The following is a 24,042-nucleotide window of genomic DNA, read 5'->3' on the forward strand; positions in this document are numbered from 1 at the left end:
TCACCCTCTCCAGTTAATATAGGGATGTACTCAGGAATTTATTCACTAGAAAAAAAAAATTCAAAACTAAAACCCAAGCTTTCTCAAGAATGTCTGGCATTTTTCTGTTGCAAAAATGAAAAGACATTGAGGTAATGAGTAATACACAAACACCAACTCATAATCTAAATCATTTTATTAATTTAAGTTAGGTAGAGACACTAAACATTGGAACCATGTTGTGCGCTCATCTATAGAGCACACTTTAGGAAAGTTACAAAAAGAGTATTCATGTCATAGTTAACAAATGGCAAAAAAAAATATGAAGAGGTAGAGATTTTAGGCTCATCACAGTCGGTGAAGAGAGGACGCCTATTGGAATGTACTTTAAAATCATGTGTTTTGTCCTTTGCTTGTCTAAATGTAGAAAATGTGTGTGAAAAAAACTGGTTTCAATGGTTCTGGTTTGCATACAGAAATAATGAGTGTACATTAAAAAATGCATCATATTCAGATTATGACCACATCCTCATGTTATTGACTGTAACTGGCAATTTAAAAATTATTTATAAACTGCATGATGATTCCATAATCAAACAACTAAAAGTATCTTCAGTTGCTGCGCAAGTTTAAAATTGGCCACTTAATACTAAATATAATAAATCAATGACATTAGAAATAAGGAGGTCATCTCTTCAGATTGACCGTCTCTCTGGTATATTAACTTATACAAAATACCATAAGACTCTGTAGATTATAGAGTAAAAAAATAAACACTCCCTTCCCAACGGCAGCTGAAAAAATAAAAAGACCAGCGGTTTACCCACTCACACTTCTCATGACGTCAACAAAGAGAAATGTGTGTGTGTGTGGGGGGGGGGAATAATGCAAAATATTTCATCTACTGTATAACATCACATGGTGCGGAACTAGGCTGTTTTAGACGCATGATCTCCTGGCTTTAAATGGATCGGGGTTGGCATTGTGCCAAATTGAACTGTGTAGATAATGTCGGCAGTGTAGAGGAAAGTAAATACAGTGCATGTCTACACACAAACAAAACAAAACCAAAAAAAAGTGACAAGAATTTACTGTTTGTACAGTAACATACTGTATAGTTTCACAAAGACGCTAGATATCGCTGGTGACTACATTACGTAAATAGTTAATTACTGAATAGCTCATGTATGATTTCAAAACTATTGATACGGTATATAGATGGATGGTTTCATTAAACAAACCTTTAAAAAAAAGACACAGAACATAAAAATCAACAAATAAATCCTTAGTGTAGTACACAGCTTTCTTTGTTCCAGAGGAACAATATGGTAAACCTTTGCATCTGCCAAATGCAAGTGCACCAGTCTAAAAAAACTCAGTCTTTTCTCTTCCTTCTGCCCTCTCAGTGGTCTTATCCTCATGCGGGTTAGAAAAATACCCTTGTGGGTTAAAAAAAAAATGGCACCCTCTAGATCCCGTTCTTGGCCTCGTTGTTGTTCATCGCCTCTTTTCTTTGAGCAAGGAAGGGGTACATACACTTGTCAGCACCAAGGAACCGGTACATGCACACGATTGCTTCAAACGGCAAAATGCTGGAAAACAAAAATGGACGCAATTAAGTTTCAACAGTTCTTGAGGATGCAAAATTCATGTTTTCAGGACCACCAACATGGAGCTAGATTAGTCTCAATAATTATTTACCTAAGACAAAAACAAATGTTTAAATGCGTAGACAAATTCACATGCATAAATCTATGGCTGCGTCTGAAAAAAAAAAAAAAAAAAAAAATTCGCATACTTCCATACTATATAGTATGTTAAAACAGTATGCGAGCCAAGTAGTATGTCCGAATTCATAGAATTCGAAAAACAGTATGCAAGTACCCGGATTACACTGTCTTATGATTAGGCATGGGACGATAACCGTTTTCAAAGTATACCGTGGTTTGGAAAAGTCAAGGTTTTAAAACCGCCAATTTTTCTGTAATACTGTTCCTAAGGTATGTGTAAGATTTTTTATTATTTTTTTTTTTTGTTTGTTTAGGACAACAGTACCTTCAGCAGAAAAAAATATCCAAAGATGCTGTTTTAAATTGTAAAGAAATCTGTGTTTTTGAAACTAATGAAGACAGCAGAAGTAAATGATTCATTTGAATTATTTAGCCTGACATGTTTACTGCTCCAAAATATCAAAAAATCTTTCAAAAAAAGAACATCTTGTTTTCAAAGGGGAAAAAGGTTTTGTTTTTTACCCAGACATTTTAAAAGAATATATTTTAGAGCAGTAAGCACAATACAGTGATACCGTGATATTTATATCCAAGGTTATCATACCGTCAACCCATGCCCATGGATGTAGTACATTCTGACTATATAGAACATACTTTTCTAATAGTCGAGTAGTAAATTCAAATGCAATACCTACGGAGTTGTAGGCAATTTCGGACGCAGCCCAAGTTTACGTTAAGAAGATATATTCACAAAAACTATTCATGTGCACAAAAAACTATATATACATATTCATAAAATACATTTCACAAATGCAAAACACAATTTACAAATGTGTAAAGGTGTGCAGAAATTGTCTTTGAATCACCCTGGATTTCTGTGTGTGTATTTTTGAGACTTTTCTGGCAGCGCTCTTCTCTCACACAGGTCACTCGTACTCTTTAGCCAATCAGATGTGAGCTCACTGTTCAACTAATCATAACAAAGAATGCTGCAATCGACGTGCTCCAGTATGCACACCTTTTATGCAATCTGACTTAATTTAGAATGCAAATGAAGCATTTAATCCTTGATCCAGAATGGCGAACGGAGTAAGAGATGTCATTCACATAGCATGTCTTTAACATACTCAAGTGTCTTATTTCAAATGGAAACTATAATACAATCGCTCTCTGTGGCTTATGACTGGTTGACAGTGAGCTAAAAAATCCATGGTGATTTGCACATCCGTAGTCACGGTGAACTCGAAATTTTAAAGATTTACACATTTGTAAATGGTGTTTTATGAAAGTCCTTTTATCAATATGTATTTTTATTATTTGTACATGAATTGTTTGTGTAAATACATATCAGTGTCTCCAGGATTTCTTGCTTGATTATGTGGTGAGTTTTTGCAAAATTTGTGGCAAATTTCGCGCCATTTCTTTTATTGTTTTGCTGTAAAATATATACAATTGTACTTCTTTTATTGGATCTACACTCTAATGTATATCTTAATGCTTTATATAAATTACAGAAATCAGTTATTGTCAATGTTAAAAAGTGAATAAAGGAAACAGAGAAACAGAGGCCCAATCCCAATTCTACCCCTTAGCCCTTCCCCTACCCCTACCCCTACCCCTCGTTTTGTGTGTTCACATGAAGGGGTAGGGGTGTCCCAATTCTCTTTAGCTTGAAGGCGTAGAGCTAAGGGGAAGGGCTAGATAGCTCTTGAAACTGGGATTTTTTTAGGACCACACTTGAAACCAAGGGGTAAGAAAATTTCCCAGAATACGCCATCTACAACGACAGCATGGCTGCACACAGAAGTAAGGAGATGCATAAATTTGTATTATTTTGTCAATATTATGATTTTTTACAACAAACAAACATATGTTTTAATATATTCATAACCGCATTTGTGGTTTACTGTCATGCTTTTTAAAAAATGTGCTAAAATAAAAAACGATACATTTAAATAATAACTCCTATATAGTGTTTTCAACAACATACTTTCACATCTGACAGTCAAATCCCCTGTCAGAAAAGTCTAGTGGCTGGTAATGAGCTTTTTACAGTGTCTGGTATAATGTTTTGTTGTGTTCATGTGTTTACATAGATGAATTTGGCCACGGTGTAATTACACAGTACAGTTATGATCTTCTGGCCACATTATATCGTGCCTTCAGTGATTTCCTGAATACCAAAAAAACAAAAAAACAAAATGGAATAACCACAGCAGTCACCATCATCAATCTCATGTGAAGCAAGAGATCGTGATGACATATGATGATGTGTGCATGTGCTGTAGTGCTGTCCCATTTCTTAGGGGTAAATTTAGAAGCCCTTCCCCTTCACACTCTGTGTTAAGGGACAAGGGCAAGGGGTAGGGGTAAAAAAATAGAATTGGGATTGGGGCAGAGAGAAGCTATACTTTACCCCTTAAGCTGCTGTATCATATTTGAAAAAAAATTAAACCGACTGTTTGAAAATAATGCATCCATGTGGTTTGACAGCTATTTGAACACGTTGGTGGACATGATGCAGAGCATGAATGCTTACAGTATGGGCAAAGAGCATAGGATCACCAAGAGGCGACACTCTAGAGCGATTTGGGAAACTGTGTCTTGCGGCTGCCATTTTGGAATGAAAATTCCAATAGAACAACAGAATATTATAAGTCTGTAAAATAAACTATTAAAAGTGCTGATAATTGTGATAGTAAGTGTTGTACTTCAGGTTGTATCTCAGCTTTAATGTGCTTTTTAAATAAATAAATAAACAACAGCTACTGCTTGCCATTGCGACAGCAATAAGATCCAACGGACGGCTGATCGCTTTCACTCCAGAATAGTGGAATCACGGGGCTGTTGCTGGCCGCTGCTGTTGCAATGGAACATTCTATTGATTGTCGACTCTTGGTGATTCTAAGCTCTTTGGTATGGGTGTGTGTCTGTTTGTGTGTATGTGTGTGAGAAAAAGAGAGATATGACAACAAGATGCATATATACAATATGTAGAAGTTTAACAAGTGATACGACTCATGTGGTATAGTTCAAACTGGTTTTGAATGAGTGTTGCGATAATGTCACAGGACACTGATCACACACCAGATGAGAAGTGTGTTCACTTTAAGTGAGATTTGAGGTCCGGACTGTCCAAAATATGTGGGAAATTTGCGGCAATTAAAAAAATGTGAACTCCACAAAATTCTGTAACATTTTCATTAAATTTTGCTGAATCAAAAAATCTAAAAGGGTCTGACATATACATATTTTGTGCACATGAATTAGGTTTTATGGATGTGTTCATCGTATTTTTGGTGTGAAGTTTTCTTGAGACTAATCTAGCTCTATACACTCCATACATACCTTTTCATAAAGTTGACCATGTATACGATGCGAGGTGTGCAGATCATAGGCTGGTCTGTCAGGATGGCCCTCATAGCCTGTTTCACACAGAACTCTGGTCTCAGCGGAGGGAGAAACGGCTCGATCTCTTTCCTGACCCGCCCAGGCGAAAGAAAGGAAGGAGAAAACACGATGATTAAGAGTGGTCTTTGTTGAAAAAAAAAGAGAAAAAAGTGCTGCGCCAGTCAGAAAGAGTCATTATTGAGTGGAAACAGATCCAGCATGCACCGTCTATTCAAGTGGAAGGCGCTATTGTGCGCGTGAAAACCCAAGCTGACAGTGACATGAGAGGCCACAAGCAAAGCTACCCTGACTGTTGTTAAGCAATGTCTACTCGAACTAGATACTCATTGTGTCCTTCGCTCCTTTAGTGGCCGTCTGAAACCCAATCGTGACATTTGGACGGCTGCTTTCTTTTACCTTATTCTGCATCCTCTGAACATGCCCGTGTCCACCAGGTAAGGACACACCAGCGTCATCTTGATACCGTCCTTCTCCGAAGCCTGGATTTCATGGCTCAGGGACTCGTGGAAGCCGATGGCACCAAACTTGCTAGCGCAGTAATCCTAAAACCCCAAGAAGAAACAGAAATTAGTGAACCCTTTCCGAGGTGGTTTTCCTGTATAACTTTATGGGAGCACCAGGGGCCTTATTTTCGAAATGTTGAGCAGAAACCATTCTAAATTGTTTTTAAAGTGCGATTCAGAGAAAACCTCTGCATACGCCACTCTTGTAGATGAGTGACATTTATCGGAATAGCAAATGATCTTGAAATAGCTTGCTTTCAGATTTCCGTCTAGTAACTAACATTTAAAACATGTTATTGTAATTAACATAGAGATGCACCGATCCTAATACTTGGATCGGATATCAGTTCGATACCGCATATTTTTGCTGGATCGGGTATCGGCCAGCTGGTACTGATCCAAATCCGATCTTGCGCGTGCGCTATATTCTGTGTTTATAAGCCAACTAAGCCATGAAGGTAGCCTATTATAAGGCACTAGAACGTTGTCATGCAAGCCTACTATATCCCAAATGTTCTGAAGCCATTCTACAGTTTAATGTGAAGCACAGATGAATATTCATGTGGTTAAATTCATGTTCACTTCAGCACTTCCCGCTGCTGCGCCTATCAATCATTTTCCATTCATTCACAATTCAAACTGCTTGTCGCATTTATGACAACTGGAAAAACTCTCCAAGTCTATTTGTTCATGTTCGTTTAAATAATAAGTGGATAATAATTAGAGGTCAAAATGAACCTGTTTAATGCAAAACTAATGCATTTCGGTTATTACCTGCTCTTCACACACAACGTAGGCCTACCTGAAATGTTTAATTAGAATAGCCTCAATAATACATTGGACAGATCCTCAATGCACTTATTTCCTCAATTTGAGCTGCTGTTTTGTAAATGTCTGCAGATACTGGAGCGCTACGCGGTTTGTTTTCCACGCATTAAACGCTTACATTCACGTGCCGGCTGCATGCGCAGAGGCGACGTGCACCGCTCCGTAAGATTATTCTTACAATGAGTTTGTTCTTCCATCCTTCAGACTGAGTTTATTCCTCCAAGGGCAATATTTGCTGCGAATAGTTTTAAAGCCTGGCCTAATGTGGTCAAAGTAGTTGATTAAATTAATAAAAGTTAAACTGATGGGCACAATATGGCTTGTCATTAACAGAAAATTATTTACCCTAATATAGGCTACTCTGAAACTGTCAATATTTCACTGTAATTGTATATATTAATATTTTATTTAACAGACCTGTTTGTGTTTTGGCACTGAAGCATATAAGCGGACCTTGTTTTGAACTTTCTGTCTCACTCACGGCGAGATTTGGAGAGGGATTATTAAGTAAAACTGGCTTAGTTTAGTCTGCATCAAACCTGCAGGAAAATATCAGGCTTTAATTTAATAAAATTAAAAGGCTGATTATTTTATCAACAATGTCAATAGTAGCCTATTGCAGATTTCAAAGAAAAATCTTAATATTAAAAAGGACAATCACAACGAATGCTCAAACAGCAAGCATATTTTTAGTTAGATTGTGCCATCTGTCATGTATACCTATAGGTCTGTTATTTTTTACTAAAGAAGATATATTATTTGAATTTAACACCAGAGCTATAGAAACTGCTCATTTCGTTAGTTTTGCCAACCGACAACTGCCACTCGTTAACCGAATGTTTACCGTTAACAAATTAATATTAAAATATTATTTAATTTGAAAAAAAATGACGTGCCTATTTTGTGTGACACATTAAATATAGCCTTTTTAAAATACTGATTTATTTTAACATGCAAACAGCATACAGAACATAACAGAGCATCTTCAGGCACATGCAGTGTTTTCAGCAGCATAGAAAAACAGAATAAACTAAACAAAAAATTATAACAAATACTGCTCTAGATCTTAATCACTTAAATGACAAATTTAAATTACAAAACGAAAACACTGACTGAATCTTTTTTAAGAACCGAAATAGGCGGTTTGTCCAATCATGATTTTTTCTTCAGTCAAAAATAAAAATATCACGCTACCTCAAATAGATTGCTCCACGAAAAATATGCATTTAATTAATGCTCTGCTGTTAGTATTATATTACAAAAACACTGTCAACATTTTAAAAGTATTCCTTAGTTTAAAGATTGTCTTAAATATGATTGTGACTTATTTCCTCCGTCTTACTCGCGGTTCATGTGTGCTCGCGCTGTGTGTAATGAAAGAGACTGACAATAAACCTTAAGACTCTATGTTGACTTTTTGTAACATAGCATATAACAATTTTGTTGTTTACATATGATATTGCATTAATTTGCATACATGCTTTTAAGCTGCAAAATGAAAGCCTCAGTTTGGTGTAAAGTTCATTATGCAAAAATCAAGAAAAACTTTGGATTTGTTTGATTGGTAGATTAGGCTATGTAGGCTATAAAAAAAAATTATATTACATAAGAACTATTGATAACTGTAATTTTCCAAATGGAAAAAAGGTTGGTTTGTTGGTTGAACACTAAATCATCAATAGCCTGTTTATTAAGTTTATGATGCGGCTCCAGGCAGCACAGAGGGATCAGCTTCTTTGACAAAATACATCTGTAGGCACGTGTGGTTGCACGTTACTGTTACTGCACGTGCTTTTCCATTCCAACAACGTAAGGCGCACCGCACTGCCATTATTGATCACAAGAAAAAAAAGGAGCGCGGTGCTCTTTTTTTATGTCACTAGGAAGAAACCACTGAATCAGCTGAGCCTAAGTGTTGCTGTTATAATTGTAATTTTTAATAACATTGTGATATTCAAGATTTGTAAAGTCATACAACTTTGAATGACTTGAAACAGAGACCACATCATTTGATTAAAGAATGAAAAAGACGCGACTGAGGTAACATGCTTTTTTTTTCACTTGAGCGCACAACGGCAAAACGTTAGTAAACCATTCAGCTGATGCACCTCTCCGTCTCAACGCAAAAAACGGCACAGTATTGGGATCGGAATCGATCGATACTGAGAACTTTGGTAGTTAGAGAGCTATCCTACTTTAAAGAATCACTTGACATGCTATGACAACTAATAAAAAGTTTAGTCTCACAAAATTCTTACAAAACTTAAAAATAAAACACATTATATAAAAAATTATATCCGGCGCTTCACAATGCAGATGGAGAATGATGACCCAAAGCATACTGCAAAAGCAACCAAAGCGTTTTTGAAGCAAAAGAAGTGGATTGTTATGCAATGGCCAAGTCAATCCCCTAACCTGACTTCGATTGAGCATGCAAGGGAAAACTGAAGGGAAAATGCCCCAAAAAACAAGCAGGAACTGAAGACAGTTTTAGTAGAGGCCTGGCAGAGCATCATCAGGGATGAAACTCAGCGTCTGGTGATGTCTATGTGTTCCAGACTTCAGGCTGTAATTGACTGCAAAAGGATTTGCAACTAAGTATTAAAAAGTTAAAGTTTGATTTTCGATTATTATATTCTCCCATTAATTTTGGTCCCTTAACTAGTGCGAGGTGCAAATGCAAACTGTAGTAATTCCTACACCGTTCACCTGATGTGGATGTTAATACCCTCAAATTAAAGTTGAACTTTGCACAGCAAATGAGCTGAACCGATCTTTTAATCTCAGTTGCTTTGTGCACATCCTGTCTTGTTGATATGATCGTTACTATGGAGACATGATAATATGCGGCTGTCAATCAATTCGGTGGGCGGGGAAACCACACTCCTACTTCACGTTGCAGTGAGCCTCAAAATGGGATGGATTTAGATCCTATTTTAACATCAGGAAATGTTAAAAAAGACACTTATTGTTTTTATATAACCCCAATATGTCTGTGGACACACTACACCTAAACACAGTTCTGTCCAAACAGTTTCCAAAAAATAATTTGTCATAGGTGCCCTTTAAAGGCTTTTTTTTATAAATATGAACGTTGCAATGGATTTCAGCGTAGACACACTAAGATCAAATCTGAGTTGATGCACACTTTATAAATGAGGCCCCAGGATCTATGGTTTCATTAGCATTCTTCTACTCTATGTCCTGTATGAACTACAGGTAGAGCGGCAGTGGAGGGTTTTGATGTGGTTGGCGGTGGACGGGATCTTCCGAATGGAGTGGGCAAACACAGATGCGTTTAGATAAACACTCTAGAATAAAGGGGCTTGAGTCACTCCAATAATGCAAACCATAAAACGTTGTATTCAAGGAAACATAATAGGTCAGACAGTGTGACTGGGCTTCTGGAAGCCTTTTGAAGTGAGAGTAAAGATGAGGGCTTGTAAAACAGAAGTGCACGTACAGCTAACAAAACAAAAAAGGTAACGTTTCCCCCAAAAGGGCTGCTGGGAAAATGACACCACTTTGGCCGGCGGTGAAAGAAGAGGACTGTACTTGTGCTTTATTCCAATCAACGAGAGGTCCCGCATATACGTGGGCTTTTTAGCTGTGATGGACTGGAAGTTTTTTGTTTTGTTTTTTTATTTAACCATCAGTATTTTAATTGAAGAGTATTTATTGTAGAAAACTTAAGTTTATTACACTTTATTTTACGGTACAATTCTTGCTATTATTAAAACTTCTATTATGAATTGTGCCTTAATACTCTTAAAGGAATAGCTCTAAAAGTCATAATTTACTTACTCTTTATATTTATGTTTAAAACCTTTATTGGTTTCTTTCTTCTGTTGAACACAAAAGATCATATTTTGAATGAGTAAAGTTAAGAAACATATAATAGTATGGAAGCCTTACAGGTTTTCAACTTCTCCAAAATATTGTATTTTATGTTCAACAGAAGATAAAAACTCTAAAAGGTTTGGAACCACGTGAGAGTGAACAAATTAATAACTTTTTGGGATGAACTATCCCTTTAATTTGCTGCTTGTTTATAGTTAATAATGTAGTAGTTAGGTATTAGGTAGGATTAGGCATGTAGATTAAGATCATTCAGAATATGTACTAATAAACAGCCAATATCGTATTAATAGACAGGCAGTAAGCCACTAGTTAATAGTGAGAATTGGTACTTAAACTAACTTGTTACTGAAACCTTGACTTCACTCTAAAACAGAATGTTGTACTTTTTACTCACCCTTCACTTGTTCAAAACTTACAGTATTTAAGTTTCTTTATTCGATTGAGCACAAAAAAGATATTTTGAAAAATGCAGGTATCTGACACTCATGGTAATTTATGTTCCTACAATGAAAGTTGAAAGGTACCAGTAAACAGCAGTTTTTAAAATGTATATTTATCTCAGTCAACAGACGAATACATGATGGTATTTTAGGTTAACGGTTTATTTATGAACTTGAATGTATGCAGCTCATGGCACAAAATGTACATTTCTAATGGCAAATTTTAGGATTTATTATTGTAAACAAAAATCATATTTAGTCAAATATATGCTATAGCACAAAATAGATAGTATGATTACATAGTTAATTATGAAAACTTATCATATTATATGATATTCCATTGCATTGTGTGTTTGTATTTGTCAACACACGATTACACAAGTAGCTTTTTTATTTCATTTTCTATGTTATATTTGGTTATCTTCATTAGTTTGGATACACTGATAACCATAATGATAATTGATGATAACTCGGGTATGACAAGTTTTGGTAATAAAAATAAATTTTTTCTTGAAAATGTAGTGGAAATCAAGTAAACTGTAAAAAAAAAGCTTAGTTCCACTCAATCATTTTGTTTTGGAACAACATGAAGGAATTAAGTTACAAATTTAAGTGGATTGAACATAAAACAATTAAGTTGTCTCGAAAAAAACACTCAAGAGTTGAGTTGTTTCAGTTCATTTTCAATAACTAGTTTGAACAAACAGCAAACATCATTTTTAAGTGTATTTTGTACATTAAAAGGGATAGTTCACCCCAAAATTAAACTTTGTTCATCATTTACTCTCACTTGTCACAAACCTGTTTACATTTTCCTTCTGTTGAACACAAAAGATAATACTTTGAAGAAAGCTGGAAACCTGTAACCATTGACTTCCATAGAGTTTGTTTTTTTTCAATATGGAGGTCAATGGTTACAGGTTTACACCATTTTCAAACTATTAATTTGAGTTCAACAGAAAAAAGAAATTCATAACGGTTTGGCACCACTTTACACTTTTTACTATAATAAACCTCTTTTTACACTGTTTGTATCCTGTTTTTTTTTATCTAAATGACTCAGAAAAATTTTACCATATACTCAGAGAGGACGAAATGACTGATCTAAACTGGCTGCAAAATATGTGTACGCTATTAATAATGGTTAAATCAACGTATTTGCCTTATTTAAATAATCTACATGTTTTAATCTTGTAATTGTGATCATTTTTAGAGATACTGTCTGTTTTTATTCCTTTATCTGTCATTTATTTGTCATTTCTTATTAATTTGATGATGTTAATATTTTACATAGGCTATTTTATATAAAATAAAATGCTTTGGCATTCAAGTTTGCTTTGAACTTGAAAGAGAGAGATAAGCAGATTTTACCTATCAGTGTGTGCACAGGGCTCCTGAATAGCATAAAATTAGGAGAAATAGTGGATTTCTTTTTTTATTTCAACAGCCTTTTTATACTTTAACCCAAAAGAAAAGAAACAGTGTATAACAGTGTCATAATAAATAAAATTATTGTTAAAGATTAGATTATGTTTTGTTTGTTGCATATAGTTAACTATTTATGTGATGTGGGTAAATGATGTGTTTCAATCCGGCTACCACCGCAAGTATATTTTAAACCTGTGGGAAGCACTGGTGTATCTCATAAACCGCTGCTTTTTAGGCTGCTCAAGCACAAAACCGGTTTAATTTTAAAAAGAGTCTCTGCAGCAGGTAGACCCAAAGAAACTTCAGAGAAACTCCTGATGTTAGCGTGCTCCTTAATTGGCATGAAGCACTCGCCGTGCTCTGTGCCGTGCTGAATTTCATGCCAGTGCGAGCCAATGTGCTGAGACTCTCCAAACACGCTCTCTTTTTTATTTCAGCCTGCCAATAGATTTATGCGATGGATGCAATGTACTAACCTCCACACCAGCTGTGCTGAAAAGGCCCAGTGAACTGGCAACGGTCACAATATGGCCATGGTTCATCTCTAGCATCTTGGGAAGAAATGCCTTGGTGGTCTGGAAGAGGAAGAGAGAGAGAAAGAAGGGGGGGGTGACAAAGACAGTTATTTTGCTGTTGCTGTTCATCTCTGCCAAAGCCCTTTGATCAGTTCTTTTTTTTTTCCTCCTTCTCCTCCCCGACTAATAATTCACTGAGACTAAACACTCATCCTGCTGGGGGAGTTTAGATATACAATTCCATTACAGTCTTAAAGGCCATTTACAGGGAGCTTGCGTTCCCCGTGCACTTAAGAGATTAATTTATTTACGCCTCGATTTGTTTTGGTAGTACTAGTTTTTAACAGAGTTTTCATTTTTGTCATGGAGGTTTAACTTGGACGGGAAGCGAACTACTTAAATGGGTGAATTATCGCACCGAACCTCAGGGTGGTTTCATATTAGTTTGAAATGGCTTATTAAAGTGGTGAAAAGACCACTTGCGAGTTAACAACAAGTGGTTTGTCTGCGGTTTCCTCTTTTCCCACAATGAGTTGGTCCCAAGAGTGGAATCTCAGTATCAAGAGCACAAAGCCGGAGCGGCGTACTCACTCACCACTGTCACCACAATATAGCTCATGACCACAACAACACCGCACTGGGTCAACAAAGACTGGAAACGAACACCACCTTTTTAGCCTGGATCATGCATTAGCATTGGAATGATTAAAGAAACCGCTCACCCAAATTTCATTTAACAATTTTTAAATTGTAAAAGAAAATATAGTCACAATCAAAGATCCCACTGAAAAGATCATACTAGTCTTCATTTTGAGACCAAATAAATAAACTATGCTTTAAGCTTGGTTAGTATGTTTACAAACCAATGGTTGTGCTAAAAATGGAAAAGCTAAAAGACGACAATAGTGTCAAAGTGATCCCCATTCACAAGGATCAATATAAATGTATATGTATTTGTGTGTAAAGATCTGCTGTTGTTTTTTTTTTTGTTTTCAGAAACGTGCATACATTTTTTTTTTAATGGTGTCACTTTAAAAAAAAAAAACTATTTATTAATATACTATACTACTATACTATACTACCAAGTCAGTATATGGCATGTGTTCATGAGTAGGCCCACACAGATTTCCGCAGATTTTTAGCCCATTATTTATTGTCTAATTATACACTTGTGTTTCAATTTATATTTATTCAGTTTTTAAATTAATTTCACTAATATTACTCTGATATAATAATAGTAATATGAAAATGTTCATATTATTTATTTACAATACAGTTGTTTACCAAATAAGTGGTTCTAATTGGATTTGCATTGTAAACATTAAATAAAAGTTAAACATGTATTTTTTTTTATTTCATATAATAAGTTTTTAGTTATGTTACTCAAAAATCATTACGCATAAATCAGTTGTTTTTTTTTTTTAACAAAATCCTCCGCAGAAATAAAAAATTTCACAGATTCTGTCTGGCCCTATTCATGAGCAGTGTTCACTGATATGTATACCCTGGATACCGAAACATGACTTGATCTGTTTGAAACAAAGCAGAAAGCACACAAAAAATTATTTGACATGTATAATGAGCACAGAACTCTGTTCAACATTGTACTAGCACACTATACTGCATTGAGGAGAAAAAAAACGTTAAAGTTGTTATTTTTGTTTTGTGTGTGCTAAATTGTATTCTAATGGCTTGATAATATTCTGAATTAAATCACCAAAGGCATACGGTCTGATTTGAGGATTTTAGCATTTTTCTAGACTTTTGCTGACCATTGCTGTCTTTGGAGGATGAGGAGGACTGTGTTTCGAAGATGAATGAAGGTCTCAGGGATTGGAATGACATGAGGGTGAGTAATACATACTGTAACATAATTTTCATTTTGGGTGAATTAACCCTTTAAAACATAGATAATGAATCCATTTACTAGGCTTATACTAACTGAAGGATGATGGGCTACATTTGTTAATTTTATTCATCTGCTTTGACATCTTGCTTGCCTGTTATTGACATTTATGTCATGCAATGAATCAGTGTCATCTTCCACTTTTGCCTTATCCTAGCTGGACAAAAGATAAAAAGAAAAAAAAAAAAAAAACACCCTCCTCACATGCAAGCTTCATCTTCTTTTCTCTTCATACCCAGTGAAAGTGAGGGGGTGGACACAATAATGGTGAAAAACATGACCGGTGTCACCCATTTACTGCTCTCTAAGAGAAGGCTTGCCGCACAGAACAGCCTGTAGCTTTATAGTCAATCCTCAATGAAACACGAAACATGCTATGAAAAAGAAAAAAGCATGTTAGAGCCAAGATCAACAGAGCCCCTTCCAGAGGCCTTCCAATGATATCACCATTTATAAACATGCCCAGTAAAAATGGACCATGGCCACGCTTGAGAATGGTACCATCTTGTACGGTACTGTACACATTTTGTATTTCTGCCAACTTTCCTAACACATCATTTTGACATGTTAAAGTATTGCACTGGAATCTCTCAAATTCACGATCACTGACTTTAGTCTCATGAAGGAGACCAGTCGTGCGTTTGAGTGCTTAAGTCCACATGCTACACATTTAATCCCTGATGTTAAGAGTAAACTGTGTATTTTTCCAGGGCATTAAGTGTAAAATTGCTCTTAATATTATCCTCATTGTTTGGGGGTTCCTTCAAGGGAGAAGACTTGGACGGGTTTGAAGCTGTACTCGTGCCTTGCATGCCAAACTCATAGTAAGTATGCGTGCAAATGAAGCATTAGGATGGATTGGGCCTGTAGTAAACATATGCCAACATCTTCCAAATACTGCAATCTACAATATTAAAATTTGATTTTGAGAGTTTGGGCTATGTGCGCTGCCAATGAGATGGATTAGACTAGCATGTTACTAGACAATGCAATGATTCAGGCAAAACAAAAAGTCTCCCATTGAATTGAAGCCACTGAACCGGCCCACTCTAAAGGCTAATTTATACTTCTGCATTGAGTGCATGAGGTAGGTTCGGCGTAGCCTTCGCATGGTTTCATACCTTCACTGTACTGAGACAGACCCTGATGCACAATCTTAAATAAAATAACTAAAATGTTGTGGCAACACATACCTTAAGATTAGGGCTGTGCGATTTGGGGAAAATATCTAACTGCGTTTATTTTATTTTTTTGCCAGATATTGCGATTTCGATTTGATTTGTGATTTAATTTTGTAATCAGGCTTCAGCTCCATAATGTGTATCGTAGCTTCTTACTGCTAAAATGTAGTGAGTGTTTTTTAAAAAACATTTCATTCATTCATTTACTTTCTTTTCGGCTTTGTCCCTTTATTATTCCAGGGTCGCCACAGTGGAAAAAAAAACGCCTACTTAAACATTTATTCAAATTTATTTTTAAATATTCAGAAATAAAACACTCTTTTTTTTTCCAGAGCAAGCAATAAACACAAAGAAAATAACCTTACCTTTCTGTAAACAAGTTGAACTCAAATTAGGGAGGTACTGTAGCTTATTATAAAAACTAAAAATAATAATAATAATAATAATAAAAATACAGAACACTCAGCAAACTAACGTGGCTGAAACAACTATGAAAATGGAGTTTGCTGTTGCTTGCTCCTAGATTGAGTGTCACTGGCAATACTTTCTTACTGGCAAGACACTCAACACTCAGTTGCTAGTAAGACTATCACACATTTGCTCTGGGCATTCGAAATTAAACAATACAAATATATTTCATATCGCAGACCTTTGTGATTAGCTAATCGCAACGTTTCAAATTGCGATTGCGATTTTATTTCAATTAATCACACAGCCTACTTAAAATCTTTGATTTGGTCAGCTTGGTAGTGGTGATGAGTGTGGGCAGGGCTGAGAGCCGTCTGAGTGTTTAATTCGGAGCTCTGAATGGATACATTTGTTTTGGGTTTACTTTATGATTAAACTTGTTGAACGTTTGCTGGGTCACACCTCTTTTTTCCTTGAGTAAGTGTGAGTTTTAGCTACTTCTGCGGTAGCATTGCGCACATTTTCTGCATAAACACCAGCAAAGAATCTCGACACAGTGGAACATACATACCCAACTGCTAACTAGCAATTTTCTTGAGTATCAGAAGTATAAATGCTCACAACAGTATCATGTACATGCAAGGTACAATATGCATGTGGGGCATTCATTACAAGACAGACAGATATTCATTACAATTAGAAAATGACACCATGCAAGTTACAACATACATTTACTTGCCAAAATCAATCCCAATATCACAATTTAAACATAACCTACCATGTCCAGCTACTTCCCTATTGTTGAGTTTGACCAGTCAAGCTCATAAGCTGGTAACATCAGGCTTAATTTTGGTCAAGTAGCAGGGCTTTACCAAACTCAAACCCAACATAACCAGTTCAGGCCATTGACAATTAGTCTATAACCCCCAATGACCTCGGAACTTCCAAAAACGAGTAAAAATGGCTAAGAATCTTTGTAAGAGCCCAATCCGCTTTGGAATGAGGGGGCAGCCACTGATGTGGGCATGCCCTTGCTGACCTCTCAGACACAAAATGTGTGAAACCGAACAGAAGTTCATGTCTTAATTCATAGCTTCCGTAATTGCTTCTCAGCGCCTGAATTTACGCTAAATTAACTTCCAACAGCAGAAAGCTTCCTTGGCCCTTGCAGTGGTTCTATGCCTGTTGTGCTCTCTAATTGATACAAGCTCAAGTGCATCGCTCCTCACAAAGCTCTTCACAGCTGCCGTGTCAGCCTGGATTAGTGCTAATGTTTGACCAATAGGAATATGCACAAATATTGTTGCACAGAAAAGCCCAGATGGCCGTTAATTAGAAGAAAATGGACCGACCCGAGAAATGTAGCAAAGCATTGGCCAGATTGATGTACAGCCCTCAGACTCTAAAGCCTGGAGAAAATGAAGCGAGGGCTAATTGATACACTGTTACTGTAATGCCAATGTCTCATTAAAATGTGGCGCGAGATCTGCGGAATCAGTTCAAGAGCCACGGCCAAAATGAACCCTTCGACCTTACTCGAATTAAGCCATAGTGGGAGCTCTGCAAAATATGAGCAGCCCCAAGGCAAATAATGGCTACAGGTGCATTGGCCTTCATCAAGACCATCTAAAACTACTCAAGTAAGACCCTTCTGCCTGGCTGCTTCCTTTCTCCTGGTCTAGCAGGAATGCAGGCTGGAGAACTTGGCTCATGTCGTTTGGCATCTTGTCAAGCTGATCCCTAGACAAGAAAGCAATTGTCACATAAGTGGGTCAGGCAGCAGCTCCCCATTACCAGCAAGCTTGTGTACAAGACTCTCTTTCCCTTGATGCTTTTCTCTTGGGACAGGCCTGAGTCTTTCGCTTCAGCCACGCTCACTTAGAAACTAGGAGGCTTTCACAGACACCACTGTGCCCAGGTGTGGAATGCACCTCTCACGTATCGCCTATTATGGGGTCAACATCAGAGAGAAAGGAAGAAGCTTATTCTGTTCGGCTCTCTTAAATCTGACGAGGCATTAATTCTGGTCATTTGCATTACTTAAACTTCTACCTCGCCAAGTACCAGTCATTCCTCCACAGTGCCGCTCCTACCAGCTATTTTGAAAAGCGTCTGATAGGGCTCAGTGGTGAACTCATTGGTCCTGGGACTCAAGTGCAGCTGTAAGAGTGGAGCACAGACAGCCTGGAAGAGAACTACTCTGAGATAATGGCCTCACTTCCTATTGGCTCCTCCACTTTAGTTACATTCCCACCATGCTTTCCAACAAAATAAAGATGATGTCCATCTGGAGTTTGCCCTTTCTCGCCTTAAGAGTTTCGAAACACGGCAGATCGTTGAAATGAAGGCGCTGAACCGGCTGCCAGGTCATGTTTGAAACTCTTTAAGAAGATGACATCGACCTGTTGTGAAGACAGGCTTAAGAAACTTCACTGTGGCCAAAGGAAAATAAAAAAGGAATGAGATAAAATAGATTTGGAAGGAGGCAGCTTAAATATAGTTAAAAGATCTGAAATGCATTAAAGCAAAAATGCAGAACAGCTTTTGTGATTTATTTTCTGTCAAGCTAGGAGTAAGAAATTGACAAGTGAATGTCATATTTATGCATATTATAGACAACTCAAAGAAGGCTTGAAGAGCGTTCTCATCTATTTTGAAGCATTTCTGATAGTATTTGAAAGGGGTAGATGTAAACCAAAAAGTGTATTTCTTTTATTATTCACTCTTCACTCCTATTCCAAACCTATTCGATTTTATTTTTAGCTGTTGAACACAAAAGAAGATTTTTTTTTAATGTTGGAAACCATTAGAAATTGACTTGAATAATATTTTTTTTCATTTGTCCTATTTAAGTCAATTGGTACTGGTTACCAACATTCTTCAAAATATCTTCTTATGTGTTCAACAGGAAAACAAACTTAGGAACCATGCTTGTAGGGTGTTAGTTCACCCAAAAATGAAAATTCTGCCAGCATTTACTCACCCTCAATATGACACAAAATATGATATTTTGAACAATGTGGGAAACTGGTAACCACTGACATCCATATTAGGAAAAACGAATATTATGGAGGTCAATGGCTATCAGTTTACAATGTTTTTCAAAAGATGTTACAAAGTATAACAAGTGAAGGATGAGGGTGATAAAAGAAATTTCATTTTTGAGTGAAACATTTTTTCCCTACAAGTGAGGATCAAAAAATATATTCTAGAGCGCATTTGGTTGGACAAATTAAGCCAATTTTGTAACAAAACATCAAGTATTTAAATATATATTACAATTACATTTATTTAAAGTTTTAAAAAACACAATTTTTTTTCGTCTGAATGAATTACTAAATAAATTCTGAAATTATACAACTTTATTAAAGTGTGGCTAGCTAAACAAAAAGGAATTGAATATTAAAATATGTAAATAAATTAATAAATACATCAACATTTAGACCATTTCAGAGAAAATTTGTTCCAGGATATATAACAACCAACTTATTGCCCCAGGGGAAAATGGCCTATAAAATTAAGTGACAGTGTTGAGCACCATATTTACTTAAAACATCATCTTTTTCAGTATAAAGCATGCCAAAACAAAATTACTAGTAATCGAGAACACAAACGAGAAGGAAAAAAGCTAAGTCTTGCAATGTTACAAACCACATGCAGGCAGCAACCAATTAAGACAACATGTTTGTGTAAGAGAGAAAAAGGAAAAGCGGTGTTGGTGCATTTCTATTCAGCTGGCTTGTGGCTTTAATGACCACATCCTCCACTCTGTATTCCTTGCCTGTCCTTAATGATTAAGCTCTGCTTTCATCTTAAACCCCCACAAGAAACCATGCGCAGGATAAAGCTTAAGCAAACACAACCAAAACCTTAATGAGAATCCCAACTCCACCACTAACAAGTGCATCTGCTATGCAGCACCACTACATAACTTCTAAGAACAAGAAAAAAACAACACAACACACACGCAAAAATTGATAGCAAAGAACATGTTGTTGCACTTAATCTCGGTTTGTCTCCAAGCATTTTCATGCTTCATTAGGAGGACTTCCAGGATTTAGGATGTGCTCATTCACACAGATGCCAATACACACACACACACACACACACACACGCACACACACACACACACACACACACACACACACACGCCTAAAAAAAGAAAAAAGCCTTCCCATTGTAATGTAATGTCTTGACACCCCAAGGCTATAAAAAAAGCATTTAGTCAAAATAAAAGTAACATTAATATATTTATGTTCCAGGTGGTCTAGAATGATGTCAACTCACACCTCTCCAAAAACATTAAATATTCTGTCGTTCTAATCATTACACTACTAAAATATTCAACAAAGACACACACACAAAAAAATAAAACAATCCACCTCAATGTGACTTAAAACAAACAGCCCCAGCTCACGCCACAAGGTGGTCTCAGTAGGACAATGCAAACTACAGACAGGCCCTTTTACGCATTTACTGGCAAGAGGTTAATTAGTGAGGCCAAGTGAGAATAGACTCGTCCAAATGGTACTTCCCCAGGCAGGATGTGCTCTTCAATGGGCTTTAAATTAACAAACCAAGCCAGAGCAGATTGTTCCTGGTGATCTTTCTAAAACCCCCTGCTGGAGTTGTCTTACTAAGAGCTTGTTTTTATACACAGATTGAAGAGCTTTGGAAAGGACTCTGTTGAAACGACAGGGGGCATGTTAATAAATCCTCCCTGAGTGGAAGTATGGTTTTAAAATCTGTTCTGATGTTATAAATCGAAACTGATAGTCAGAAAGGGTAATCTGATCCTAGATCAGCTCCTGTACGCAGACATCTTTACAGAACACACACCAGATTCTCATAATCTCACAGCCTGTGGATGTCTACTTTAGCAGTACATCCAGACTGAGCCATAAATATTAATACAGGCCACCGCAAACTAAGGTAAAAATGAGAACAAATGGATGTCAATGACTTTTTAAAGGGACAGTTCACCCAAAAATGAACATTTACTCACTATTTACTCATCTTCAAATGGTTCCAACACTTTATGTTTCTTTATTCTGTTAAACACTAAACCATTGTAGTAAAAACAAATACTTTGTAAGTCAGTGGTGACAGATTTTCAGCTTTCTTCAACATTATCTTGTGTGTTCAACAAGAAAGAAACTAGTTAACTAAAGGGTGAGTGAATAATGACAGATTTAGAATTTTTGGGGTGAACTGTCCCTTTGAAAAAGACCAGACAGTCAGGACGTGTGTGATTACATGAGGAATATGCAACACATTTTCGGAGTGTTTTAAAGGAGGGAAGGGGGGGGGGGTGTCCCATCTCAGACGACAGACACATTTGTTTGCACTCAACGACACCAGACGGATTTAACGACTGGACTTCTAAGTGGTTGATGTAATTGAATTAGAAAGAATAAACTGTGATTTTTAACATACCATGAGTCCACATTTCAAACTTCACTCCGGATTATTATTATGAACATGCATGGAGGAAAAGAGGTTTGCTTTCCAACTTGGCTCAAGCACCAATACCAGAGCAGAGAAATGAGTATGTGCTGAACAGATGGGTGCATGGGTAGTGGCATCATGTGATATAGGACAAACACTAAAAGAGAGCATTCCACTGAGTTTTCCCAGCTGTACGCTGCCTTTAATGCACGTTGGCTTTTCATAACGATTGGATCAGCTTTTAGTAGTGATAAAATGAAATGAGGCTCACCCAGAAGTGCGCGTGGCAGTTCACCACCATAGTCCTCTCGATCAGCTCATCGGGACACTCCAGCAGATGGTGGCCGGACACTACACCAGCGTTGTTGATCAACAAGTCCACTTCACCAACCTCCCTGCGCACCTTCTCTGCTGTTGAGTACACGCTCTCCCTCTTTCCCACATCAACCACATATGTGTACACCTGCGGCTGAAACGGAGGAACCTCTTCCACACCACAAACCGCTCCTTTAGAAAAAAGAAAAAGAAATTAAAACTCACCAAACATTCTTGTGCACCTTAAGCTCAATTCAGAGTTTACATTGCATCAAGTGTAAACATCTGCCGAGAAGCAAATCAATTTTGCAAAAATGCTTACATAACCTAATTAATTCCAAAAAAGGTTAAGACTATAGCCTGATAACTGGTAGTTTAATATTTTTTACCAATAGATGGCACTAAATGGTGGGTCTCCAATGAATATCACTTAAAAATACAAGTGTGTTTAACAAAAAAAGTGCCCTTTAAGTGCAGTAACTTTTTTATTTAAATGTTATTACAACAATAAATTGTCAAGTAAATAACAGCATTTCGAGATTTTAAAAAGTTTCTTTTTTTTTTTGCAACTGGAGTATTACAACTTAATAACAATCATGATAATAACCTATATAATAAACAATTATTAACAACAAATTAACATCACAATCTGCAAAATAAAATTATACTGAAATTGTTAATATGTAATTATATTATTATTTCATATATTATATACAATAGGAAATGAATACGAATTTAATATTTGATTTTAAATTATAAATAATATATTTTACAAATGAATATACACATTTGTGCATATTAAAATGAAAATTATTTTTTTTGCTACTGTTGATTGATAGTTATTATTCCAAATAAGAGAATATGACCTGTAAAGATATATATATATATATATATATATATATATATATATATATATATATATATATATATATATAGATATAGATATATATATATATATATATATATATATATATATATATATATATATATATATATATATATATATATATATATATATATATATATACAGAATAAACATTTAAATTCGTGTATAAAAAGTTGTCAGTTGCACTTAATTAATGTCAAATAAGAAATGTACCCTCTTTTGACATCGGGTTGTCCTGTTCTCTGTAGATCTGTCGCACCATCTCCGCAGTCTCCTCATTGCTGTGGCTGTTGATGTCCCACAGCACGAGGGTAGCCCGGCGCCGGGCGAACTCCTTGGCGAAGAGCCGCCCGAGCCCGCCGCCCGCCCCGGTGATCACGCACACCTGTCCCGCCACGCTCTTCTCCTTCGGCCGTATCAGCCACTTGAATCCGGCCATCACGATGGCCCAGAGAACTTTGAGCATGACCAAGAAAAATTCCACGAAGATGTTCATCACCATCTTTAATGCCGTGCCGTGACTTGTTTTAAATAAAGATCTCAAAATGTCCAGTTACACCTAAATGACTAAACAACCCGAGTTCGGCTGATATGCTTCTACCATAAGCGTTTAATTTATTATTTTTCTATCCGTCAATGTTATGGGGTGAACATACAATTAACCCCAACTGTCATACGACTACTAATACACACAAAACGCATAAACCTGTAAACAAGACAACACATTAAACTTTTAGAATACACGCATCACAAAAAAATGTAAGTGGCTCTAAATAAAGCCGCGTCTCCCCGCCTGCGAATGCCCGTATGAAAGCTGTGGTGTCCCGGCACGGATGCGGGCGAGAGCTGCCGGTGCGCCGCTGATCAATGAGAGGCTGATCTCTTCATAGCCGCTACTGCCGCTCGCGCTCTATTTAAACCAGCCCCTCTCCACAGGACCCCACAGAGTGATTGGCCCAGATGCCTGATTGAAATTTACATCTACTTACGTAGGTCAGCCGTGGAGGTTTGAGGAAACAGAATAGATGCGTGATGACCATTGGTGATGATGACACTGACTAATAAATAGTTGCGTTTATTAGAACAATTTCAGCTTAAGAGTTTCTACTGTAAATAATCTGATACTTTTACAAGGTAGGCAATTACTGATGTTAAAGGTTCTACATGAAAGCACCGATGCCAAATCGCCCATAAAGACCCTTC

The 24,042-nt window shown here is 36.6% G+C and overlaps 1 protein-coding gene across 1 annotated transcript; it reads right to left on the minus strand.

Moving 5' to 3' along the window:
• Positions 1 to 157: 157 nt before the first annotated feature.
• Positions 158 to 23,731, minus strand: rdh10a (retinol dehydrogenase 10a). The gene is made up of 6 exons (XM_056450754.1): positions 23,053 to 23,731; positions 21,910 to 22,145; positions 12,657 to 12,755; positions 5,517 to 5,662; positions 5,058 to 5,189; positions 158 to 1,571 (listed from the first exon to the last, which is right to left on the minus strand). The coding sequence occupies exons 1-6, from the start codon at positions 23,339 to 23,341 to the stop codon at positions 1,448 to 1,450; spliced, it is 1,026 nt and encodes a 341-aa protein (XP_056306729.1). The 5' UTR covers positions 23,342 to 23,731; the 3' UTR covers positions 158 to 1,447.
• Positions 23,732 to 24,042: the final 311 nt, after the last annotated feature.

This window comes from Danio aesculapii, chromosome 24, assembly GCF_903798145.1.
Source record: "Danio aesculapii chromosome 24, fDanAes4.1, whole genome shotgun sequence".
NCBI lineage: Eukaryota > Metazoa > Chordata > Actinopteri > Cypriniformes > Danionidae > Danio > Danio aesculapii.